General features: G+C 36.7%; 1 protein-coding gene across 1 annotated transcript in view; it reads right to left on the bottom strand.

Annotated features, from left to right (window-relative positions):
* Positions 1-4,899: 4,899 nt before the first annotated feature.
* The window catches only part of LOC144455705 (follistatin-related protein 4-like), a 256,581-nt gene continuing 237,837 nt past the window's right edge, over positions 4,900-23,643 (bottom strand). Inside the window, exons 3-4 of the mRNA XM_078149185.1 lie at positions 12,878-13,068; positions 4,900-5,049 (exon numbers count right to left, since the gene is read on the bottom strand). Of these exons, the coding sequence (XP_078005311.1) occupies positions 4,900-5,049; positions 12,878-13,068 (341 nt within the window). The remainder of the gene's footprint in view (positions 5,050-12,877; positions 13,069-23,643) is intronic.

Below are 23,643 nucleotides of genomic sequence, written 5' to 3'. Positions count from 1 at the left end.
TTTGACCTTTGTCAGAAACTAAATAAAATTTTGTTTATCAAAGAATATTTGATTTTCAATTTTATACCTAGTCAACTGTGACTGTTGCTCAGGAAGGCATACAGTCACTTTTTAAAATTTATTTTTAATTTATGAAATAACACAAGAATTTCCATGACATAGTAGAATAAAAAAAGATGCAAATCTATTATGTACAACTTGCTACTCCCTTTAACTATATAATAAAGTTATCATGTAATTTTCTTATTTCCTACTCCTCCCTCCAGCACTAAAGACACAGAAAATTGGGGAAATTTTTTTAAAGTTTATTCCTTTTTATTTTTTTGTCCATTGATTTATTCATTTTTAGTTTTCAACATTCACTTCTACAAGATTTTGAGTTCCAAATTTTCTCCCCATCTTGTCCCTCCCCCAATCCCACGATAGCGTGCATTCTGAATACCCTTTCCCCTAATCTGCCCTCCCTTCTACTTCACCCCCTTGGAAAATTGTTTATAGAAAGTTTCTCATATGGGGGTCTCATATCTGAAACACACAGAAAATTTTGTCAAATATATGGGAATGTGAGTCATTCCCCAATCAATGAATGGCCAAAGGATACAAACAGGCAGTTTCTCAATGAAGAAATCAAATCAATTTATAGTCATATGAAAAATGCTCCAAATTATTCTTGATTAGAGAAATTCTAATTGAAAAAACCTTGAGATACCATTTTATAACTATGAGATTGGCTGCAATAATACATTCTCTTCTTGACCTTTTCTTGTGTTGCTGTATTTTATGAAAGGGAAGTCTCTTTGATTCTCCAGAAATGCTCTGTGAGTTAAACTGTTAATTTGAAAATCAGAAGATATTGTGATTTAGTCAGTCCTAAGTAATGTTATCTCCAGAGGCTACCATCATGGGAACATTTAAGATAGAATCTGGGTACATTACCTGTAAGTACAGGCAAAGAAGACGCTCTGAATCCCTTCTCCAATACTTTTTATTTGAGTAGTGACCCAATTTTTACCTCTTTACCCAGACATCACATTATTAGGCAAAAGCCCTGAGAAGGTGAAAGACAGAAAGGACCAACTGATGAAAAGCATGACAATACATTAAATTTACTGAAAAAACCAGATGCAATGTAACTACCTATTATTTAGAGAATGGCTAAAAGAATTGTAGCATATAAAGTTATTAGGATATTATTATGCAATAAGAATTGATGACTAACGAAATGAGAGCAATTCCAAATAAGACCTATATATGAACTGATGAAGAATGAACTAAGTAGACTCCAGAGAATAGCATGAAATAAGTCCAATAATGTTAATGACAACAATAATTGGTAGGTCAAATCTGATTTCCTATAATAGTCAATATCAATCTTGGACAACAGATGATGAAATATATCTCCTCAGCAATCTTAATAGAAACTATTGGGAGAAAAGTTACACAATTCACTTTTTATTCTTTTTTAAAATTTTCTCTTCCTTTTTAGCTCTGAATTTTCTCATTCCCTTGCCACCATACCCCACTCAGCAAATACTATACTTATTAAAAATGTTAAAAAATGTAAAACATATTTCTGCGTTAGACACATGAAGACAAAAAAAAACCATGAGAAAAATTAGAAAGGAAAAAGTGATCCTTTAGTCTGTACTCTGAGTGCATCAGTATCCTTTTTGAGGATGGATATCAATTTTCATCATGAGCACTTTAGTATTGCAGTAGATCACTGTATTTATCAATTACTCTGTCTTTAACAGTTGAAAAATTTACACTATTGCTGTTACTGCATATATAATTCTGCTGGTTCTCCTCACTTCACATTGTATCACTTAACATATCTTCCAAGGTTTTTCTGAAAAAAAAATTGTCTTTGTACTTTCAAATATCACAATGCTTGTTGTTCAGTTGTTTCAGTCATGCCTGACTCTTGGTGACCTCATTTGGAGCTTTTTCAGAAAAGATGCTAGAGTGGTTTGCCATTTCTTTTCCAGCTCATTTTACAAGTGAGGACACTGAGTTAAAGGAGGTTAAGTGACTTGTCTAGGGGTACACAGCTAGTCTGAGGCCACATTTGAACTCAGGAAGATGTTTCTTCCTAATTCCAGGCCTGGTGAACTATCCATTGAGCAATCTACCTGCTTCTTACTCTCATAAAAGTACTCCATCACAATCTTCAGTCATTCTCCAACTGAGGGGCAGCTTTACAATTTCCCATTCTTTGACACCACAAAAACAGATGTTCTTAATATATTAGCACATGTGGGTCCCTTTTCTTCTTTAAGAAGTTTGGCCATCTACTTACAGTATAGACTCAATTATGGTATTACTCAGTAACAGTGTTTGCACAGTTTTATGGCCATTTGACTATAGTTTCAAATTGTTCTTCAGAATGGCTGAAACTAGTTTGCAGCTCCATAAACAGTGAACAGGTGAGCCTAATTTCACACAGTCATTCAACCTTTTATTATTTTCCATTTCTGTCATCTTAACCAATTTGATGTGAATGAAGTGGTACCAGAGATGTGTTTGAATTTACCTTTCTCTATTAACATAATATAAAGCGTATTATCATATGATTATTGATAGCTTTGATTTCTTCCTTTGTAAACTGCAAGTTCCTATGCCTTGACCAAATATCTATTGAGGAATATCTCTTAGAACATTTATTTTTTTAAAAAGTCATTATAGAGATCAGTTTTACTACATAATTGCCCTTTGTTAAAAGAATGGGTTTATTGGGTTCAGATGTAAAAGGGGCATAAAATTAAAAGACATCAATAAAACTTAAAAAAAAAGATCTCTGCAAGCATATTCATCTTGTTATATAATGCTATTTTCATTTAAAACAGGGCTGCATCTTCAGAGATCTCTTCTCAAGCAGACAGAGTATACAGAGGAAAGGTGCGATTTCTCACCCTTGGTGAGTACCTAAATTTATCAAGTAGTACAAACCATGGTAAAACATTAGTAATGATGGGAGAATATGAGGGTGTGGTTAAGTGGTAAAGAGGACATGAAACAGGGCAAGAATGTACATAAAAAGAGATTAAAGCTACTTGAAGATAACAGTAGCTGAAAAAATGAAGTCATAAATAAACGTGTGTGTGTGTGTGTGTGTGTGTGTGTATAAACATATACACATACACAGCTAGGTGGCACAGTGGATAGAGTACTGGAGATAGCGGCAGGAAGACTCATTTTCCTGAGTTCAAATCTGGCTACACATACTAGCTGTGTGGCACTGGGCAAGTCTCTTGATTCTGATTGGCTCACTTTCCTCATCTGTACAATGAGGTGGAGAAGGAATAGCAAACCACTCAAGTGTCTTTGCCAAGAAAACCCAAAAGGGGTCATGAAGAAATGGACATGATTGAAATGACAGAATAACAACAATCTATCTATCTATCTATCTATCTATCTATCTATCTATGTAGTGATACATGTAGATGCACATGTGTATACATATATACACCAATAAAGGATACCCTGCAAAAGATAGATTTATTCAGAAATGGTCAAACAAGGAGCTGATAAGCACAATATAATGTGAACGTTGGAAACTGAGGAATGAATAAGAAAAGCTTATGGTTATGTTATGTACTTGAAAAACATTATCTCCCTATAAGCATTTGGATTTTTTTATTCCTGATTTGTGTTTCAAACAGATGCAGAACTGAGAGTTTCGGGATTCCACCTACCGCTGCAGATCAGAAATTCATTTGTAAATTATAAAGAATTGCCGAGGTGAGAAAGAGATTAAGGAGCCTTGACCATGATAACATAGTCAGTATATGTTATATGGAGAAATTATACCCAAATATTCCTCAATCAATCATGCCTGGCACTTTATTAACTACACCAAGTTCTCTCTCAAGCATTTATACAATTCCCATATACTCAAAGACTCATAAAACAAGACCACAAACTTATTCCAGTCTCACAAAAAGAGTTACATTAATTTCTGTTTTGCTTATTTTGGGTAATTACAATTTTTATTTTCTGCTGTAGCTTATTGTTAACATTTCATTCTTTCTGAATCCTTACCAGTTTCATTAAGAATGATTGGAATGATAATGACTCATAAAAAAAAAACAACATTCTTCTGCAAGAGAAGCTTTCAATATATCAAGGTGGGTGTATATAGGGATACACAAAGAACAAGTAACTAGAAGGGAAAGCTGAGAAAGGAAAGGGGTGACACTAACTGCTTACTCAGTTCAAATAAATCAAAAATTGCTTTGTATTTTGCATCCATGTCCCATATTTACTGGTGGTTGTGGATATAATAGGAATCGCTGTGTTAATGTACCCCTTGACTACTTGTATAAGGCTTTAGCCGCAATGGAAAAGTCCTCAGTATTTTAACAAATAGAAATATCTTCAAATCCAAAATAGATTAACTCATCTTGTTTAGGAATCTCCACCTTAGGCTTAGAACACATTTGAGCGCCTTTTTGTGTGGCTCATTTTCGAGAGCTAGATGGAAATGATGCTCTGCCTTCTGTGCTCCATCACAGATATTCCCCACTCACAGATAACTTCAGTTTTAATACATGAAAAGAGACAGTGATAACCTTTCCAGGATGTCATAGTAAACTCTCCACAGTGTGACACCTAAAGCCATTCTTCAGGAAGCATTAAAAAGTATCACAAGTAAGAGCCTCCAGGTAGCAACAGATCAGCAATACAATCAGAAGCAGGCTATGCTTCTGTAACCTAGAGATATTTCTTGACGATTTTCCTATGTGAAAGGTCAATTCAGCCACTTTTATGAATACTAATAAAAACAATAATCACTAGGCCACAAAGGAAGATATTAAGTACAACTCATTGCACTTGGAAAAGATGTTGGTAGTGTTGGAATGAAAGGATATTTTCATTTAAATTCACTGTTCACTCTGATCATACTCCCAGAGTAGAGTTTGACTTACGAAAGGTGGTGTAGAACTCCTGCAAACTGAGGGAACCATCATTGTTGTAGTCATCAAATCGGAGTAGGTCTTCTAGTGAACAGCCGAGAAAGTCATTTTCCAGGGGTTCCTCCTTCATAAGCTATTGGAAACAGAAAACAAAGGTACACACGTTTAGAGCATATCACAGAGAGAATAGGAACATCATGGAAAACATCAAGAAGAGGGAAAGGGAATTAAATACCCAACCAAGAGAAGCCAGAGTACACACACAACACTATACACATACAAAATGGCAAGCATCTCAAAGACCTCTTCCTCATAAGGATTTCAAGGATCTCTCCAGAGGCACTTATAAAGCTTTATGAAACTAATATGTCAGAATAGAAGTCGGCACAGGGTCCGGTTACATAGGAAGAAAAATTTCAGAGACAAGGATTTGTTCAAAGCTAGACATTTTGTTGGAGGAAGTGCAGAGCTTAAACCCCGATCTCTCAAATGCCAAGGACAGGTCTTTTTTTCCACCACAACATGCTACCTAAAAAACAGAATTTGAGATACAAGAAATAAATTGCAAATCACCCTTTATTCATAGAACACTTAAGAGTAGGTTGTATAACTTCATATGTAAAGAATAGGATGAAGACCTTCAGGTGTGAATTTGATCAGCTCTTGTCCTGAAGGTGTCAAACATTCTCAGTGGCACCACGCATATACCTTACCCATGTCACTGTCATTGAAGAAGAAATCGTCTTCTTCCTCCGTAACACTAATCCTATTTGTTGTTTACCACAATTCTTATTGTGGTAAACAATTTTTATTTACACTATTCATATTATGAGCTATAGCCACCTGGTTTTTGGTCATTTCCTCCAAATAGAATGCATTTCATTATAAAAGTTTTCTCCAAGTGGGCAGAATCAATAGCTTATCTAATTTTGTACTTTTCTCACACAAGCATAAGAAGATACAAATCTGAAACACAACTGGATAGGATGACAGTGGGGACCTAATGAATATTTATTGAAAGAATAACATATAAGAATATCAAGAATTCTTGTCAGAGCAAATCCCTTATTTTAATCCTTTGATCCTTTAACATTTTTTAATTCATCATCATCTTACTGTACATATTATAACAATTTTCCGGGGGGGGGGTATTTTGTTCGAAATTTAAGTAGCTTTCCACTGAAGAGGACAAGAGATAAAACAGAGTTGTTGTTTCACACCAGGGAGGCGATGAACTTAAAATAAAGAATAAAATATACATTTGTAGACATGGCCAATGTGGGAGTATTATTTGATTGAATATGCATTTTTTAATTATGGTTTTCATTTTCTTTACTTTTATTCAATTAATAATGAGGAGGAAAAAGGAAAGTTGCAAAGAGAAAACAGATAATTCTTTTTTTAATATAAATTTATTTATTTTTAGTTTTCAATATTCACTTCCACAAGTTTTTGAGTTCCAAATTTCTCACCCCTCCCCCCAACCCAAGATGGCATGCATTCTGAATACCCCTTCCCCTGGTCTGCCTTCTCTTCTATCTCTCCCACCTCACTTCTCTTATCCCCTTCCCCTTCTATTTTCCTGTACAGCAGGATAGACTTCTATACCCCATTTCCTGTATTTCTTATTTCCCAGTTGCATGTGAAAACATTTTTTTTTTAAAACGTGTTTTCAAAACTTTTGAGTTCCAAATTTTCTCCCTTCCTCCCTCCCCACCCACCCTCATTGAAAAGGCAAGCAACTCAGTATAGGTTGTACATGTGCAGTTATGCAAAACACTTCCTTAGTAGACATGTTGTGAAAAACTAACTCTATTTTCCTTAATCCTATCCTGCCCTCCCATTTATTCTATTCTTTCTTTTGATCCTGTCTCTCCTCAGAAGTATTTGCTTCTGAATACCCTCTTTCCCACTCTGCCCTCCTCTCTATCACCCCCCTGCTTTCTTGTCCCCTTCTACCCCTATTTTCCTGTAGGGTAAGACAGATTTCCATACCCAATTGAATGTGTATGTTATTCTCTCCTCAAGCCCTCATTCCCTCTCACCTTCCACTGTTTCCCCTCCACTGTGAGAGACTTTTCTGTTTTTTTGTGAGATAATTTATCCCATTCTACCTATCCCTTTCTTCTCCGAGTATCATCCTCTCTCATCCCTTAATTTTATTCTCCAGATATGACCCCTTAATCTTCAACTCACCCTGTGCCCTCTATCTATCTATTTATATATATACATACATACAATTTTTTTTCCTTCAACTACCCTAATACTGACAAAGTTCTCATCAGTTACAAATATCATCTTTCCATGCAGGAATGTAAACAGTTCAATCTTAATAAGTCTCTTATGATTTCTCTTTCCTGTTTACCTCTTCATGTTCCACTGGAGTCCTGTATTCTAAAGTCAAATTTTCTGTTTAGCTCTGGTCTTTTCATCAGGAATGCTTGAAAGTCCTCTATTTCACTGAATGACCATTTTTTCCCCTGCAGGATTATACTCAGTTTTGCTGGGTAGGTGATTCTTGGTTGCAATCCTATCTCCTTTGTCCCATGGAATATTATATTCCATGCCCTGGGGTCCTGTAATGGAGAAGCTGCTAAATCTTGTTATCCTGATTGTGTTTCCACAGTACTTGAATTGTTTCCTTCTGGCAGTTTGTAATATTTTCTCCTTGACCTGGGAACTCTGGAATTTGGATACAATATTCCTAGGAGTTTTCCTTTGGGGATCTCTTTCAGGAGGAGATCTGCAGATTCTTTCAATTTCTATTTTGCCTTCTAGTTCTAAAATATCAGGACAGTTTTCCTTGATAATTTCTTGAAAGATGACGCCTAGGCTCTTTTTTTTTTTTTGATCAGGGCATTCAGATAGTCCAATACTTTTTAAATTATCTCTCCTGTATCTATTTTCCAGGTCAGTTGTTTTTCCAATGAGATATTTCATGTTGTTTTCTAATTTTTCATTCTTTTGGATTTGTTTTACAGTGTCTTGATTTCTCATAAAGTCACTGTCTTCCAATTGCTCTATTCTAATTTTTAAGGAAGTATTTTCTTCAGTAAGCTTTTGGACTTCCTTTTCCATTTGGCCAATTTTTCTTTTTAGGGCATTTTTCTCCTCATTGGCTTTTTGGACCTCTTTTGCCATTTGGGTTAGGTTGTTTTTTAAGGTGTTATTTTCTTCAGTATTTTTTTGGGTCTCCTTTAGCAAGCTGTTGACTTGTTTTTCATGATTACCTTGCATCACTCTCATTTCTCTTCCCAGTTTTTCCTCTACTTCCCTTACTTGCTTCTCAAAATCCCTTTTGAGCTCTTGCAAGGCCTGGGACTGATTCATATTTTTCTTGGAGGCTTTGGATGTAGGAGCTTTGATTTTGTTGTCTTCTTCTGGTTGTATATTTTGATGTTCTTTTTCACCAAAGTAAGATAATGTGGTCTGACTCTTTTTGCACTGCTTACTCATGATCCCAGCCAATTACTTGAATTTTAAACTCTTTGTTAAGGAAACAGTCTGCTTCCAATGTGGAGAGTGTACTGTCCCAAGCTTCAGGGGTTGTACAGCTGTTTTCAGAGATACTTGTAGGGACCTGAAATTTTCAGTTCTTCCAAGGTGGTATGATAAGGGGCACGGTGTTTACTCCTTTCCTGGCATGTGACCAGAAGTATTCCTTTTTGTCCTGTAACTGTGAGGAGGGGTTCCTCTCCACAGCCACTACAAGCTCCACCATGCCAGTGCTCCTCCTCACCCTGGCACCGCCGCCCAGAACTGTGACCCACATCCAAACACGGGCAAAGCAAGAGATTCCTGCCTCAGCACTGGCAAAGAGATCCCTGCAATCCCTCTCTGATCAGCCACTGGATTCCCCCTCAGTCTGTCGGCTGGAAGCTCGGGAAGCAGCTGCCCCGCCCAGGGCCAGGCTCTTGGGGAATGGAGCTGAGACCCCGCCTTCCTCTCTGAGCACTGGCAGAAACAGACTTTTCCCACTGACCTTCTAAGTTGTCTTTGGCATTCTTGGATTGAGGAGTCTGGAAACCTCCACAGCTTCCCATGATTCAGTCCTCTGAGGCCTGCTCCAGGTTCGCTGCAGCCTGCGTGCCCCCGTCATGTTGCGCTGCACTCCCAGCCCAGCGCGATACACCCTTCTGATCAATCATCCAGGTTATCTTGGGCTGGAAATTTGTTTCACTCTGTCTTTTTGTGGGTTCTGCTGCTTCAGAATTTGTTTAGAGCCATTTTTTATGAGTATTTCGAGGGGTTTGGGGGAGAGCTCAAACAAGTCACTGCTTTCACTCCACCATCTTGGCTCCACCCCAAAAACCAGATAATTCTGAATGGCAAAATATGAATAATAAAAAAGAATACCACTTGGGAGGAAGTAGGATGGGGATTTTCCTATTGCACGACACCAATTTGCACACCATTTTTTCTGGTAGATGAGATTTAGGATTCTGGCTCTGCTGTCTCTTTGGCCTTAGGAGAGCCTTGGCAATGCTCTGGGGCTCATCTTCCAGTTTGATAAGACAAAAATGTTTTCATAGTGTTTTTGTTGGTCTTATTTTTAGCTATAAATCTTGAGACACAAAGACCCATTATGGTCCAAAGGTGAAAGGGCTTAGGCTATGCCTTCCCAAAATACGTATTACTTTTAGGGATTCTTGAGCCCCTAGTTACTCTGTAACAGAAATTGAAGGATGTGAGATTGACCTGAAAAGCAAATTAATCCATATTTTGATCATAGGTTAAAGCTCAAAAGTTCTAGTAATAGTAAAAGGTAAGAGATGGAAATGAGGTTGCTTGGCACCAGAATTTACTAAGAGGATAAAAATTATTTCTTGTAATGATTTCTGTGTAATAGGAAATATTGAATTAGGTGCCAACACCAGTATATTTTCAGTCAGTCAAAAATTCATAATTAATTAGGAAGATACTCTCTCCTTCGATTCTCCATGTATTATACGTCATTCTTGTCAGTAGTATGATTAAGAATATTCCACAACAAGCTCTCCAGGTTAATATAAATATGTTCAACAAGTTTTAAAGTATAATTTACACACTGAAAATTTTCTTCATGATTTTCTTAGGTCTAGATATCATGAAAACAATTAATCAAGCGCTGACTGAAATAATTTACTGATTTTAGAGGTATAAATGTTTATATACTTGACAGCTAGTTTAACCTGACTCCAATATGCAACTGAATTCTGAGAAGTAAAAACAATTGTTAGGAATGAGGAAACTTTTTAAAAATTTAGTTATTATTCTCATCTTGGCCATTTAAATTAAAGACGATTTAAGGTAACGAAACTAAATAAACAAACAAACTTTATGCAGCAAGTAAAAAGGTTTCTACGAAAGTGAAAGAAACCATATATTTCAAGATCAATCTTGGACAGAAGGAAATATACTTTTTATTGAGAATTGATTTACTATCCACAAGACTGACACATTTTTACTGGGTTGTTTGATTTATTATTAAGAAAAAGCCCAACTGATGTAGTATAATTTAGCTGCATTATATTCTAGAGATTTATAAAAGTGGTTTTCAATATGTTAAATTTTAAACAGGAAATAGCATTACAATGGCCATGCTTATAGATGGAATCTTCTTTCCAAAAGGAGGAAATTTCTTTTATTCCATAGGGTGAGCTGCTCAATGAAGGCATCTCTCGTGTTGGAAGTGAAATCTGGCTTTCCTAGTTACTCATTCTTGGCAGTCATTTATTTTGAGCAAGAAACAGCCTGTTTTTCTTTATGCGATCAGTAGGAATCCTTAACTCTCAATGGAAACATAGAAACAAGAGGAACAATTCTTCTTTTAAGAAAATGATCTCACATAATGGACAAATTGAGATTCAGCTTTTAGATGAATTTTATTTTATTCCCTACACAAAACGAGTATGCTTGATACTCAGTAAACTTTTAAGACCTCTGACAAGGGCAAATCACTGTTCATCTCTGGCTCTCTGGTACTTGGATTCCTGATGCCACTCTGACTCATTCACTATCTCATTGTGAGTATCAAATGAGATAATGAACATGACTCCATAGAAAATTGCCCAGTGGTAGACAACTGTGAGTTACCATTTAAAGATCCTATCCTGTAAGTAATGTCAGTGAAGGTTCAAGGATACTCAAGGACAGTTTAAGACATAACTCTGTTTCATAATTGTCTAAATTGGCTAAAAGGTTTTCCTCCCATATTACTACCCTTCAGTCAAAGAAATTGTGGTATAGTGGTTAAGGCAATTTACTTGGGAGTCAAGATGACCTGACATCAAAACCTACCTTAGAAACATATTGGGTGTTTGACCTCAGGGCAGAATGAGGTGCAGTGGATAGACCACTTGGCTGGGAGGCAGAAATACATGAGTTCAAATATGGAATTAGATTTTTACTCACTGTGCTACTATGAGAAAATTACTTAATCACTGTTTGTCTGAGTTTTCTCAACTATAAGTTAGGGATAATAATAGTACTTATTATTGGAAGGAAAGTTATTAGCAACTCTGAGCAGCATACTAAAAAGTAGATACATGGCCTTGCAAACAAAAGTCCATATAGTCAAAGCTATGTTTCTTCCAGTAGTAATGTATGGCACTGAATGTTGGACTATAAAGAAAGCCTAGCACCTCAGAATCAATGCTTTCCAATTGTGGTACTAGAGAAGACTTTTCAGAGTTTTTTGGATAGCAAGGATATCAAAGGAATCAAGTACTTCAGAAAAAAATTAATTCAGACTATTCATTGGAAGGACATATGCTAAAGCTGAAGCTTAAATACTTCGGCCACCTAGTGAAAAGATAAGTCTCATTGGAAAAGTCCCTGATGTTGGGAAATATTGAAGTCAAAAAGAGGAGAGGACAGGGGATGAGATGGACAGATAGTGTCATGGGAACAACAAACATGAGCTTAGACAGACTTCAGGAGACAATGAAGGCTAGAAGGGTCTAGTGTGCTATGCTCCATGGGGTCACGAGGAGTTGGACGTGACTGAATAACAAAAATAACAAATAGCACCTACTCCCAGTTTTCAACTCAGGATCAAATAATATAATATTTATAAAAGACTTAGAATATTATCTGTAATATAATAAGCCCTATATGAATACTGGTTATTAGTACTACTATTTTAATTTCTCTGTGACTTAGTTTCCTCCTCTGTAAAATGAAGATTTTGGATTAATGACCTCTAACTTCTGACCCACCTCTAGGTCTATGGTGATCATATGAAGGAGGAAATTAAAGTTTAAAGAGAGGATACTACATTAAAATTGTAACAGAGACAGAGCTCTGCAGTCATTATGCAGTGTTATTTCCATTGTATTATACTACCAAAACAAATTCAGAAACAGCTTAATCTCTACATTAAGGAAGGGCATTCTACTGTTCTTCGCTTTGCTGTCTCTAGTACTACCATCACAATGAATTCAAAAGGTCAGGAATTGGTAATTAAAGGTAAGAGTCTGCAGTTTATCATATTTGACTTCTCTGACAAAGTGCCTGTCAGTAAGTACAAAGTGGAGGAGAAGGAACCAAACTATTATTTATTCCAGCATTATTTCCATAAGGAGGAAAGGACTTGAGGAAGAAAGGAGTTCCTTTCCTAATTAAAGCTCTTGAGAACCACTCTGAAGTTTGTATTTTGCAAGCTAGCAGGGAAGGCTTTAGAGCTTGTTTGCAAGTAACAACTGTGGGTGGTTGGTAGAATGAAGCAATATACATAATTTTGTTTTTGATAATATTTTGAACTGATCTAAATGAAAGATTGCCAACATCTGGGAGCAAAAATAGAAGGAACACCATTTCCAAGATGGATTTCTATATCTGCTTAACACTAATGAGACAGATAGTCAATATTTTCCATTCACAGTAGAATTCAACTGTGTTATATTTCATTTACACATTGAGTAAAAAATGTTATTGCCTTTATAATTCAATTGCTTTTCTGAGCTAAATAACATACTGACCTGAGTCAGTTCAGAACTGCTGAGGTATCCATTGCCATTGTAATCTAAGTACTTAAACAGAGATTCCACAAGGAAATGCTTCTGGGATGATGAGTCTGGACCAGGGACTCTGCTGTGGGTATGGCGTTGGGCTTCAAGGTCTAGGAGGATGTGCTTTAGACGGTTGTAGTCAGACATGGTGCATGTGTCACCTGAAAGAGAATACTTAATTAGTGCACCTGGAATGACTTGAAGGCACTCACAGCTTCAGTTGCTGAAAGACTTGAGGAAATATTTCAATTATCTTTCATAAAACTATGAGGTCTCTTTACTTTCACCCAACAGTTTAGAAGCATGCATACGCATTTCTAGAAAGGGTAGGAATGTTTTTATTAACAATACTAAATTGACCTTCTTTAAATATAACAGGTTAGTTTTTGATGCAAGATAACTTAAAATAGGAAAGAGTATACACAATTATGATCAGGATACAGACAGAAATCTCTAGGCAATCTCTTTGCTTTAGAAAAGTGAAAAATGACACCCTGTATCAATCACCGGCTGTTTCTATCAGTGACTTGCCAAGTGAATATTGTTAGAATCATGAGGCATTTTGGCAAATGGAGCATGAAACAGACAATGACACTCAGTGTTTTTTTCTCATTGCTGATGCATTCCAGAGGGAACCCTGAATCAGGTATAGGAGGATAAATTATTCTCGGCACACTAATAGAGTGATGGAGCTACACTAAAAGAGAATGATGAGCCTGGGCCTGCCTCCTGTGCAGGTGGATTTCTTATACAGCTACAATGTCAGTGCCAAACCTGGGGACTTGACTACTTTGTTCACTTGTTTCTTTTTCAAATTATGAATTTAATTTTAAAAGAGCCAAGAAATTTAATTTTAAAAGCATGACCTCTGGGATGATGGTTAGTAAGGTAAAAGCCTCTTGATTAGTATATCAATCTACATGAAACTATTACTGCCTGTTTCAGAGAATCACATTTGATTTAGTGAGAATTTATGATCATTTTTTGAAAGGGAAAATATGGAGAAGCAAAAATGTTTTTATAAAAGCACCAATTATAAATTGTGGAAAATTTTTATAGCTTCCAAAAATTTATGTCAGGTCATGTGACACTTCACTCTCAAATAAAGTTTAAAAGGCAAATTGATTCACGAGTGTAAAGATGCTAGGGAATCATACTCCCATGGATGAAGGCCCTAGAACACTGTGAAACTTCTATTGACAAGACTGTTAACAGGGGTGAGGGAGGGAAAATATCATGGGATTACACCATAGGTGAGATCAACCAGAGGGCAACCCTTGGGGTGTAGGGTAAAGTGAAGAAGGCTGACAAATGGTGCTATCCTCCTATTCTTTAGAAATAGGTGCTAAGGTCAGGCATGTATAATCTCCTGGAGGAGTTTACAGCTGTCAAGGGCATCTAAACTTCAAGTGGTTGGACACGTTCCCACTTGCCTCATTGTTGAGGTGCCACTGGAGATTTTTATGTAAGTCTTCACACCAAATACTATTACTACCTGGGCTTCATCAAGGTCCTTCTTCAAAGCTTGGGAGATAATAGCAAGTTTTTTGAATAAGATTTTTGGCCCTAAATTGAATCTCAAAAGTTTGTTAATTTATATTTCCTGTCTATTAGGAAGCAATGAGGGCTTTGTTGTGACAGTATCCGCTACAGATGAATCTGAAAATGAGCAATATTTCAGTTTCCCTTATCAGCAAAGACCTTACCCATTCTATGTACCCTCTGTAGGATACAGGGTTATTTAGGAATTCCTGAGGAAAAAAAATGAATTCTATTTTAAGTAAATAAATAAATCATCTGCCTCATTTGATAGAATTAAGCCTCTCTGACATCTTGAAATATTTGTGACTCTCACATTAATGTGACTGTTTTTTTATCCTACATGTTCGAAAGGCCTATTTTGGCCATTTTGATCCTCTACATATTAAGAGCATTCAGCTTGTACATTCCGTATTTAGAGTAGGTAAAATATATAATGTTGGAAAATAGCTGCCATGTCTCCTGAAAAGCTAGTTCAGAGGTGATGATAGAGGCTAATCTTGCGTTTCCATATGCCCCACTGAGAGGCACAGCAGGAGAAGATAAGCAGGATTTGAATAGGATAGGATGCCGAAATTAGTGGGCACACACAGTATACATTAAGTGCAGGTTATATTCCAGACATTACACTATACCCCTGTGATTAAAAAAAGAAACAAAAGGCATTCCTTGCCATCAAGGGACTTACACTCTAATGGGGGAGAGAGAGGATGTAAACAAATATAACTATATATTACATTAATAGGAAATAAATAATAAAGGGAAGGCACTAGAATTAAGAAGGTTTATGGAAGGTTTCTGTGGAAGGCAGAATTTTAGTTGGGCCTTAAAAAAAGTCAGTGGGGTCAGGAGTCAGAGCAGAGGGTGGAGACCTTTCCAGGCATGGGTGAATAGCAACAGAGAATGTTTGGAGCTGAGAGATGAAGTGTCTTGGTTCAAAAAATAGGCAGAAGGTCAGTGGCAGTGGATCAAAGAGGATATGTCTGGGAGCAAGGTATAAAATGACTGGAAATGTAGGAGCAGGCTAGGTTATGAAGAGTTCTGAATATGTCAAACAGAGCATTTTATATTTTATCCTGGAAGTACAAATAAGCCATTAGAGTTTATTGAGTAGGGGGTGACATAACTGCAACTGCACGCTAGGAAAATCAGTTTAATGACTGAATAGAGGATGGATTGGCATTAGGTGAGACTTGAGGCAGGTAAACCCCCCACAACAGGATATTGCGATAATTTATGCATGGTGATGAGGGTCTGACCAAGAGTGAGGGCAGAGTCACAGGATAGAGGTTAAGTATTGAAGAGATGATGCAAAGGTGAAATTGGCAGGTCTTGGCAACAACTTGGATATGGATAGTGAGAGATAGTATACAAACCAGAAAAACCTTTATGTTCCAAGCCTGAGAGATGGGGAGGAAGATGATGTTCACTACCAAAATAAGGAAGATGAAGTGGTGGGGGAGGGTTTAGGGGAATTTTGTTTTGTACATATTTTGTTTAATACGTTTACTTGACACCCAGATCAAGATGTTGGGAAGGGAATTGGAGATGCCAGATTGCAGCTCAGCAGAAAGATTGGGGTATGAAAGATACATTTGAGAATCAGCAGAATAAAGGTGGTAATCAAATCCATGAGAGCTGATGAAACCACAGATTGAAGTAAGACAGAGGAAGAAGAAAACAGGGCCAAAGGTAGCATTAGAAACAAGTCAGATCCTAGTTAGCAAGAACAGTCCTTTCAAGTAATAAGCTACTTAATAGTAGTGATGGGACGTCTACTCCAAAGGTCTTGACCCATTATTTTCCACACTCCCTACTACCACAAACACTGACTTTTCTTTTGATTCCCTGAGGCCCCTCTCTTCTCTCACCTCTGCTGAGCAGAGGGAGAATCATGTGGTGTTGTCCAAGCTTTAGTTTGTTATAAGAATGTTAGGGCCCTAAATTCTTGCTTGTAGATGTGTCCCACCTATATTATCTAACTGATTCTAAGGGACAGATAAACCCTGGGGGATGATTAACTGGATTGGAAATTTAGGATTGGCATTAGAATTAATTTCGCCAAATACCACTGAGGGAATATTCCAAGATGAAATTTCCATAAGTACTCTGGATGTTGTGTGAAGCACTCCAGCTTTCCCAAAAGAACAGCCTGTGACATTGCCACTGAAGACAAATGGGTCCCACGGATGATGGAGACCAGTATGGCAGGTGAAATTTTTGCATGTGGTGGCTGGCTCCTCTCTACCACCATTAATTCTTATAGAAGTGTCTGATCATCAAGCCTTAGGATTTTAAGAGGGGTTGGAGTTCCAGCTGCTAATTTTTCCTTGATCGGAGCATTAAAAGGCAAGACTCAATTGTAAATGTTCACCCCCATAGAGGACTTGTTTTGTCACAAACCCAGAGGAGCCCAGCAGGCCTTCCTATGAAGCAGTATTTGCATAGAGACACAAACAGCTGGCAAAATGCACCTGCCAAGCATTTGGGAGCTAATTGGGAATGTGAATTATAAACTCTGCTCAGTAAGCAGTGTCCTCTGTCTCCGGGCTGCCTGGAGTCATAGAAGTTTCATCACTGTAACAGATCCAACTCTCAATGTCTCTTCTATCTAATTTAGGGAACTCGTTCAAGATCCAAGTCCCCTGTTGCACATTCAGTGATCTCATATGTCAAAAAACATGGAAGGTCAAAAAAAGCTGTGAGTTACACAGCTAAAAAACTTTATCTTGTGCTTTGAAAACTGGATCCTAGATCACATAGTTTAGCACATGGGGATTCTCTCCCATGGTGGCGTTGGGGGTAAAACTGTTCTTCAGGGATCTGAGAATCTAACTGTGCCCAGTAGGACAATTTGAATAACTATCAGGAACAAACCTAGAACTGATCCACTTTTGACCCCAATGTTCTTCTCTCCTATAACAGAGAAACCTCCTAAAACTGGAAGCTCATTCTAATCCTGGACTTCTGACAACCCAAGAGTACTCTCCGACATTCTCGATCTTTTCACTGATTCATTTGTTCATCCCAGAACTTATATTTCATGCATATCAAAACAACTCTGATGTACCACATCACACCTATCAGATTGGCCAACATGACAAAACAGGAAAATGATAAATGTTGGTGAAGATGTGGGAAAATTGGAACACTAATGCATTGTTGGAGTTGTGACCATTCTGGAGAGCAATTTTGAACTATGCCCGAAGGGCTACAAAAAAGTGCATGCTCATTGACTCAGCAAAAACACTTCTAGGGATATATCCCAATGAAATCATAAAAATGGGGAAAGGACCCACACATACAAAAATATTTATAGTGGCTCCTTGTATCATGGCCGAAAATTGGAAATTGAAGGGATGCCCATCAATTGGGGAATGGCTGAACAAGTTGTGGTATATGAGTGTAATGGAATACTATTGTGCTATAAGAAATGATAAGCAGGGAGACTCTAGAAAAACCTGGAAAGACTTGTATGGTCTGATGCTGAGTGAATTGAGCAGAACCAAGAGCACATTGTACACAGTAACAATCACTTGTGCAATGACTGGCTTTGACAGGCTTGGCTCTTCTCAGCAATTCAAGGATCTAAGTCATCTCCAAAAGTCTTATGATGGAAAATGCTATCCACATCCAGAGAACAAATTATGGAGTTAGAATGCAGACCAAAGTATACTGTTTGCTCTTTTTTTGTTCTGTTTTTTTCCCCTTCTTTCTTGTGGTTTCTCCAATTGGTTCTAATTCTTCTCTACAACATGACTAATATGAAAATAAAAAAAAAACACCTTACATTTTAAAGAAAAAGGCCTGAGCAACCATATTTTCATTCTATCCAAGTTCCTCTGCAGATGGTCTACCTCAGGCCTTGGAATTTGCCATGTCCTTACATGAGTACCTTCCCAGGCTCATTATATTTTAGAGATACCTTTTAAGGGTTTTCTCATCCCATTAAAATATAAGCAGCTTGTGTGAAGGGACAATCCTTCATTGTGCTTCTATTTGTATTCCCAATGTTAACTGAAGGACAAATAGAAAGGGCTTAAAAAATGTTACTTACTTGACTGGACCTGAGAAAATTTCATTAATGTATTCTCTGAACTACCATGTCAATGGATAATTCAAAATTGAATAATTCTCTGGGTATCTTTATAGACTACTTCATGGTAGAGTTATTTACATATATTTGACATGTTTTATTCACCTGCAGAACTGTAAACTTGACAAAGCTAGGGACAATGTCTGCCCTTTCTTTAATTCTACATGACCTCCTTCAAACCACAACATCTCCCATCATAAGACCTTGAAAATGGCCTTTACCAAGTAAAAATTTATATTATATACATTAATTGTAAGTGGCCCTAGCAAAGTTGACAAACTAATCTTTTCTCAGACATAAATTCATCAGTGGGATTGAGGCATCTGAACAGAATTCAGAAGGGGATTCTTAAGGCTGGGCACATAGGCTTTTTCCCAGGGACACCACATGGTACAAACAAATAAGTCCAGCCATAAAAAAAAAATGAAACAGGAAGGTAAGAACATAGATACTGAAGAAAAACTATGCCATCATCAAAATTTTATTACAAGTTGGTAGAGACAACATCTCAGGTTACATGTCTTTATTACTTGTCAGTAGACAGGAAAAGCAAAGAAGATGATGAAAGTATGAAAAGCAGTGCAATAATTTTCTCCTTTTCTTCAATCATCCAATGCCTTCATAATGCGATAGTTTTCCTCTAGTGATGGAAGAATATGTTCAATATCCTTAATCATGTTAAGAGGTAAACAGCCACAATATTTGAAGCACCTAGTATATGTAGTTACAGTATCTAAAATGGTTTTATAACTTGCTATTATTGTTGTTGTTCAGTCATTTTCAGTTATGACCAATTCTCCATGACCCTGTCTGGAGTTTTATTGGCAAAGATACTGGAATACTTTACCATTTCATTCTCTAGCTCATTTTTACAGATTAAGAATCAGAGGCAAACAGGATTAAGGGACTGGCCAAGGATGACAGTCAGTGTCTGAGGCTGGATTTGAACTCAGTTCTTCTTCACTCCAGGCCTGATGCTCTATCCACTGGGCTACCTAGCTATCACTTGCTAAAGTATAGTCAACTGGCAAAATCATAATGACAATAGTTGTGATAAAGTTATTTTGATCCACAATATCATTTATTAGCAAATATTGCAAAATATAATCTAGTTTATTGGACTTTATGTGTCTATGTGTGTATATTAAGGGCTGACATTACAAGACTGTGTTTTGGAAAATCACTGTAGTGCCTGAATTCAGGAACAATTGGAATAGAAAGAGATCTGAAGCAGACCCAATGGTAGGTTCTTACAATAGACTAGGCGTGAGGTGATGAGGGTCTATGGCAGAGTGGTGGCTGTGTCATAAGAGAAAAGCAGGCAAAATTGAGATATGTTGAAAAGGTAATCAAGAAGGCTTGGTAATAGATTAGATATGGAGTTGGGGAGAGAGGGAGTAAAGGTGAGAGAGAGTGAGGAGTTGAAGATAACTGCTAGCTTGAGGAACAGGGGATATGGTATGATGCTCTAGGATAATGAATTTGACTTTGGTGATATTGAGTTTAAGATATCTACTTTGAGATGTCCAAAAAGCAAACGGAGATGTAAGATTGGAGGTGAGTGGAGAGTTTACAGTAGGATTGGGATATTTGAAAAAACATCAGCATAGATGGTAAGTAAAACCATGGACATTAATGAGGTCGCTATGTAAAGTAACGGGAGAAGAGAAGGGTGCCCAAGATAGGAAACCAATAGTTAGAAGGCATAATCTAGACAAAGATTGAGAAAAGGAGACTAAGAAGTCAAATAGGTAGGAAGTGGTAATAGTAGGCAGAAGAGAGTATGGTCCATAAAAAAATTGAGAAAAGAAAGCATAAAGGAAGGGAGAATGTTCAGTATTGTGAAAGGCTTTAGAAAGGTCCAAGGGATTGAGGATTGAGGAAAAGGACATATAATTTCCTACCATGTAGACACTCTATAAAGGAATAAAGAGGGAACAATTCTAAACCAAAGTGGAGCCCATAATTCTGCCACTTTGAAAGAACAGAGCATTTAAAGCAGCTGATAGGGTCTAAATCCAGCAGCAAACAGCTTTTGTCCTAAACAAAATTTTGGTCAAGAAATGACAGGGTTCAAATTATGGGGACCCATGGTGGTGATGGTGTACAACAACCAGACTTTGCCCTGGGCTGGGATACATTGGGAGTACTTGAAATTTTGCATGTCCCAAGGACATTCCTAAGGACTTGGAATAATAACAACACAACACAACATACAAAGAAAGCATTAATAGGACCAGTTCAGAAGTGCTCCTGAGCCAAACCATACCATTGTCTAAAGTCAGGAATTAATTTGGAAGAATGAGAAAAAAAAACCAACCAAAATATAGTCTCATCTAAAAGAGTCATTATGGTGAAAGCTACCTCAAAATGCAAGTGCTGAAGAACAGAATGACTACAAACCACATACAAGCAAACTCTCAGAGGAAAAAAAAAAGAGTTCAAGAAAAACTGAACTAGAATGCCTGAAAGAGATAAAGCAAGAGTTTACAAAAAAAAGTAAGACGTCCCCCCCCTCCCCTAAACTGAGTATGCTTAAGGAAAAAAAAATATAAAAGAAATGAGAACTGGGACAGCTAGGTGCAGTGGATAGACCACCAGCCTTAGAGCCTGGAGACCAAATCTGGTCTCGAACACTTGACATTACTAGCTGTGTGACCCTGGGCAAGTCACTTCATCCAATTGTCTCAACCTTCCACTCACTCAAAAAATGAGAGCTATGGGAGAAAGAATTGGAAAGGGAATTAATGTTTTGGTCACAAAAGTTAGTAAACCTTCCCAAAGCAATAAACTCTCTAAAAATTAAGACAATAGATCCATGAGACAGTAAGATTTTTTTAAAGCTGAAAGACTGAAAAAAAAATAGACAAAATGAAAGACATTTCATAGCAAAAACCAATGACTTGGAAAACACATCAGCAATAAAATTTAGAAATCATTATATTATTGAAATGCCATGATCAAAACAGGAGTCTGGATTTCTGATTTCAAGAAAACTTAAAATAAAACTACCCAGATAAAACCAGAGGGCAATGTAGAAATGGAAAGATTTCACAACATTGTCCTGGGAAAATCCCAAAAGTAAAACCTCCCAGGAACATTAACGCCAAATTCCAGTGGTAGCACGTCAAAGAAAAAAGTTCTACAAACACTGAAAAAGAAAGTATTCAAATAAAAAGGAGCCACAGTCTGGGTGACACACGATTTAGCTAAGAACCTGGAATAAAATATAAAGGTAAAGGACAATGTCTTATAATCAAGAATAACTCAGCCATTAAAACTGTATATAATACTAGAGGTAATAAAATGACACTTAACAAAATAGAAGACATCTAGGCATTCTTGATGAAAAGACAGGAGGTAGGTAGGAACATTAAGATTCAAGCACAAGAGTGATGAGAAACAAAGCTGAACATGAATAAAAGCTGCAAAGTACTAAACAAAGATGAACTGGTTCCATTAAAATATCGGGAAACCCTTAATATCGCCAGTGGTTGTAGATGGAGTCTTCTTAAACAAAGCCTGGAAAAGGTTCTGTTATGTATTGATGATCTTATGAAAAAGATGGAAAGAGAAAGGAAGAGGAATAAATTATGGGGGTAGGACTGCCCATAAAATGAGAAACGCATGAAAAAATTATATAAATGCATGTTTGAAAGAATATGTAAGAAAAAGTTATATAAATGTAATGGACTACTATTATGCTCAGTTCTTATCAGAGTCATGACCAAGCAGGATGTCTGAGGACTAATAACCTCTCTGTCTCTATCTCTGTAAATATGTCTCTAACATGGTCTCCAACTGATACAGAGGTAAATAACTAAATATTAAATGAGTGAATCTTTTTTTCCTTTTTTTGGTGGAGAGAGGGGAGAAAATTGCCAACATAAAAAGTTGTTTGGATTAATGATGCATCTTTATAATGGTTTTCATTTTTCTTGTATTTGCAACTGAGTAAACATTGTGGCAAGAGAAAACTTATGACATCTTAAAAGTATGCTATAGACATTCAAGTTATTTACAAACACATTGTTGATACCTAAGTTATCACTAAGCATAGCATAGACAATTACAGAATTGACAAAAATTTATGTTTCAGATGATCAGTTTACTATCATAAATGCAAAAAGAAGAACCTTCATGATTTTATTTAGTCCAATGAATAAATTTTAGAATTAAAGAAAATAAGGGAGAGAAGAAGTGATTTATTCAGGCAAGTGAAACCAACTGTACTTTGTACAGATACAACATTGAGGAAAAATAAAAGGTGAAGAAATGCAAAAAATAATAAATTGTGAATAGGTAGACATTTTGCATAATTCCTGATGAAAATAATATATAACCATGTTTTCATAATTTCCTCATATTGTCCAATGACTGTAGAACTTCAAGTACAGCAGTAATATGTCACAAAGCTATAACAGGCAATTTCAGAGAAGGCAAAGTACGTTGAAGTAAAGAATTGAATTTAATGATCAACTCTGAGGAAGTTCTCAACTAAAGGACCCTATAACTCACATATCAACAACTGCTTTCTATGTTATATTTGTAGTTATTGTGATCTGAATTAGGGAGGAAAAAAAGCAATTCAAAATGGTTAAAGTCTAATGAACGGTATGTGAGTGTTAGAATGGAAAATTTGGACTTGATAACTCTACAGAGAATGAAAACCTGTACCAACATGGAAGATGGAACTTTTCATCAATAGCCTTTTCCCTAAGAAAAGATGAAAACATGGCAGAGCTGATCTTTCAATTCCCATTGATCTCCCAATCTAAGTAAAGGTTCATTCTGATCTTCTCTTGACTGCCTCAGATGATTTTGAGTTCATTTACTGAAGATTCACTACTGTTTGTTGGCTCTGTAAAAGTAAAAGGGCGCCAGGGGGGAGTTATAGATTTAAATAAAAAAGAATGAGAAGAACATTTTTGGATGTGTTAATAAGGGAAATTGTTTCAATGAACAACAAAAATGTATTTGTTCTGAGAGTTTTATTTTTGTTACATAAATAATTTAATTGGGGAGGAGGTGGGTCAGTGGGAGGAAGAATTAATAAATGACTGCAAAAATTTTTTTTGAAAAAATTAGGAGGGAAAATGCT

The sequence above is a fragment of the Phascolarctos cinereus genome, unplaced genomic scaffold, assembly GCF_003287225.1.
Source record: "Phascolarctos cinereus isolate Bilbo 61053 unplaced genomic scaffold, phaCin_HiC Scaffold_2;HRSCAF=192, whole genome shotgun sequence".
NCBI classification, from domain to species: domain Eukaryota; kingdom Metazoa; phylum Chordata; class Mammalia; order Diprotodontia; family Phascolarctidae; genus Phascolarctos; species Phascolarctos cinereus.
The sequence above is the reverse complement of the archived record's forward strand: the minus strand, read 5'-3'. Positions and strand labels throughout refer to the sequence as shown.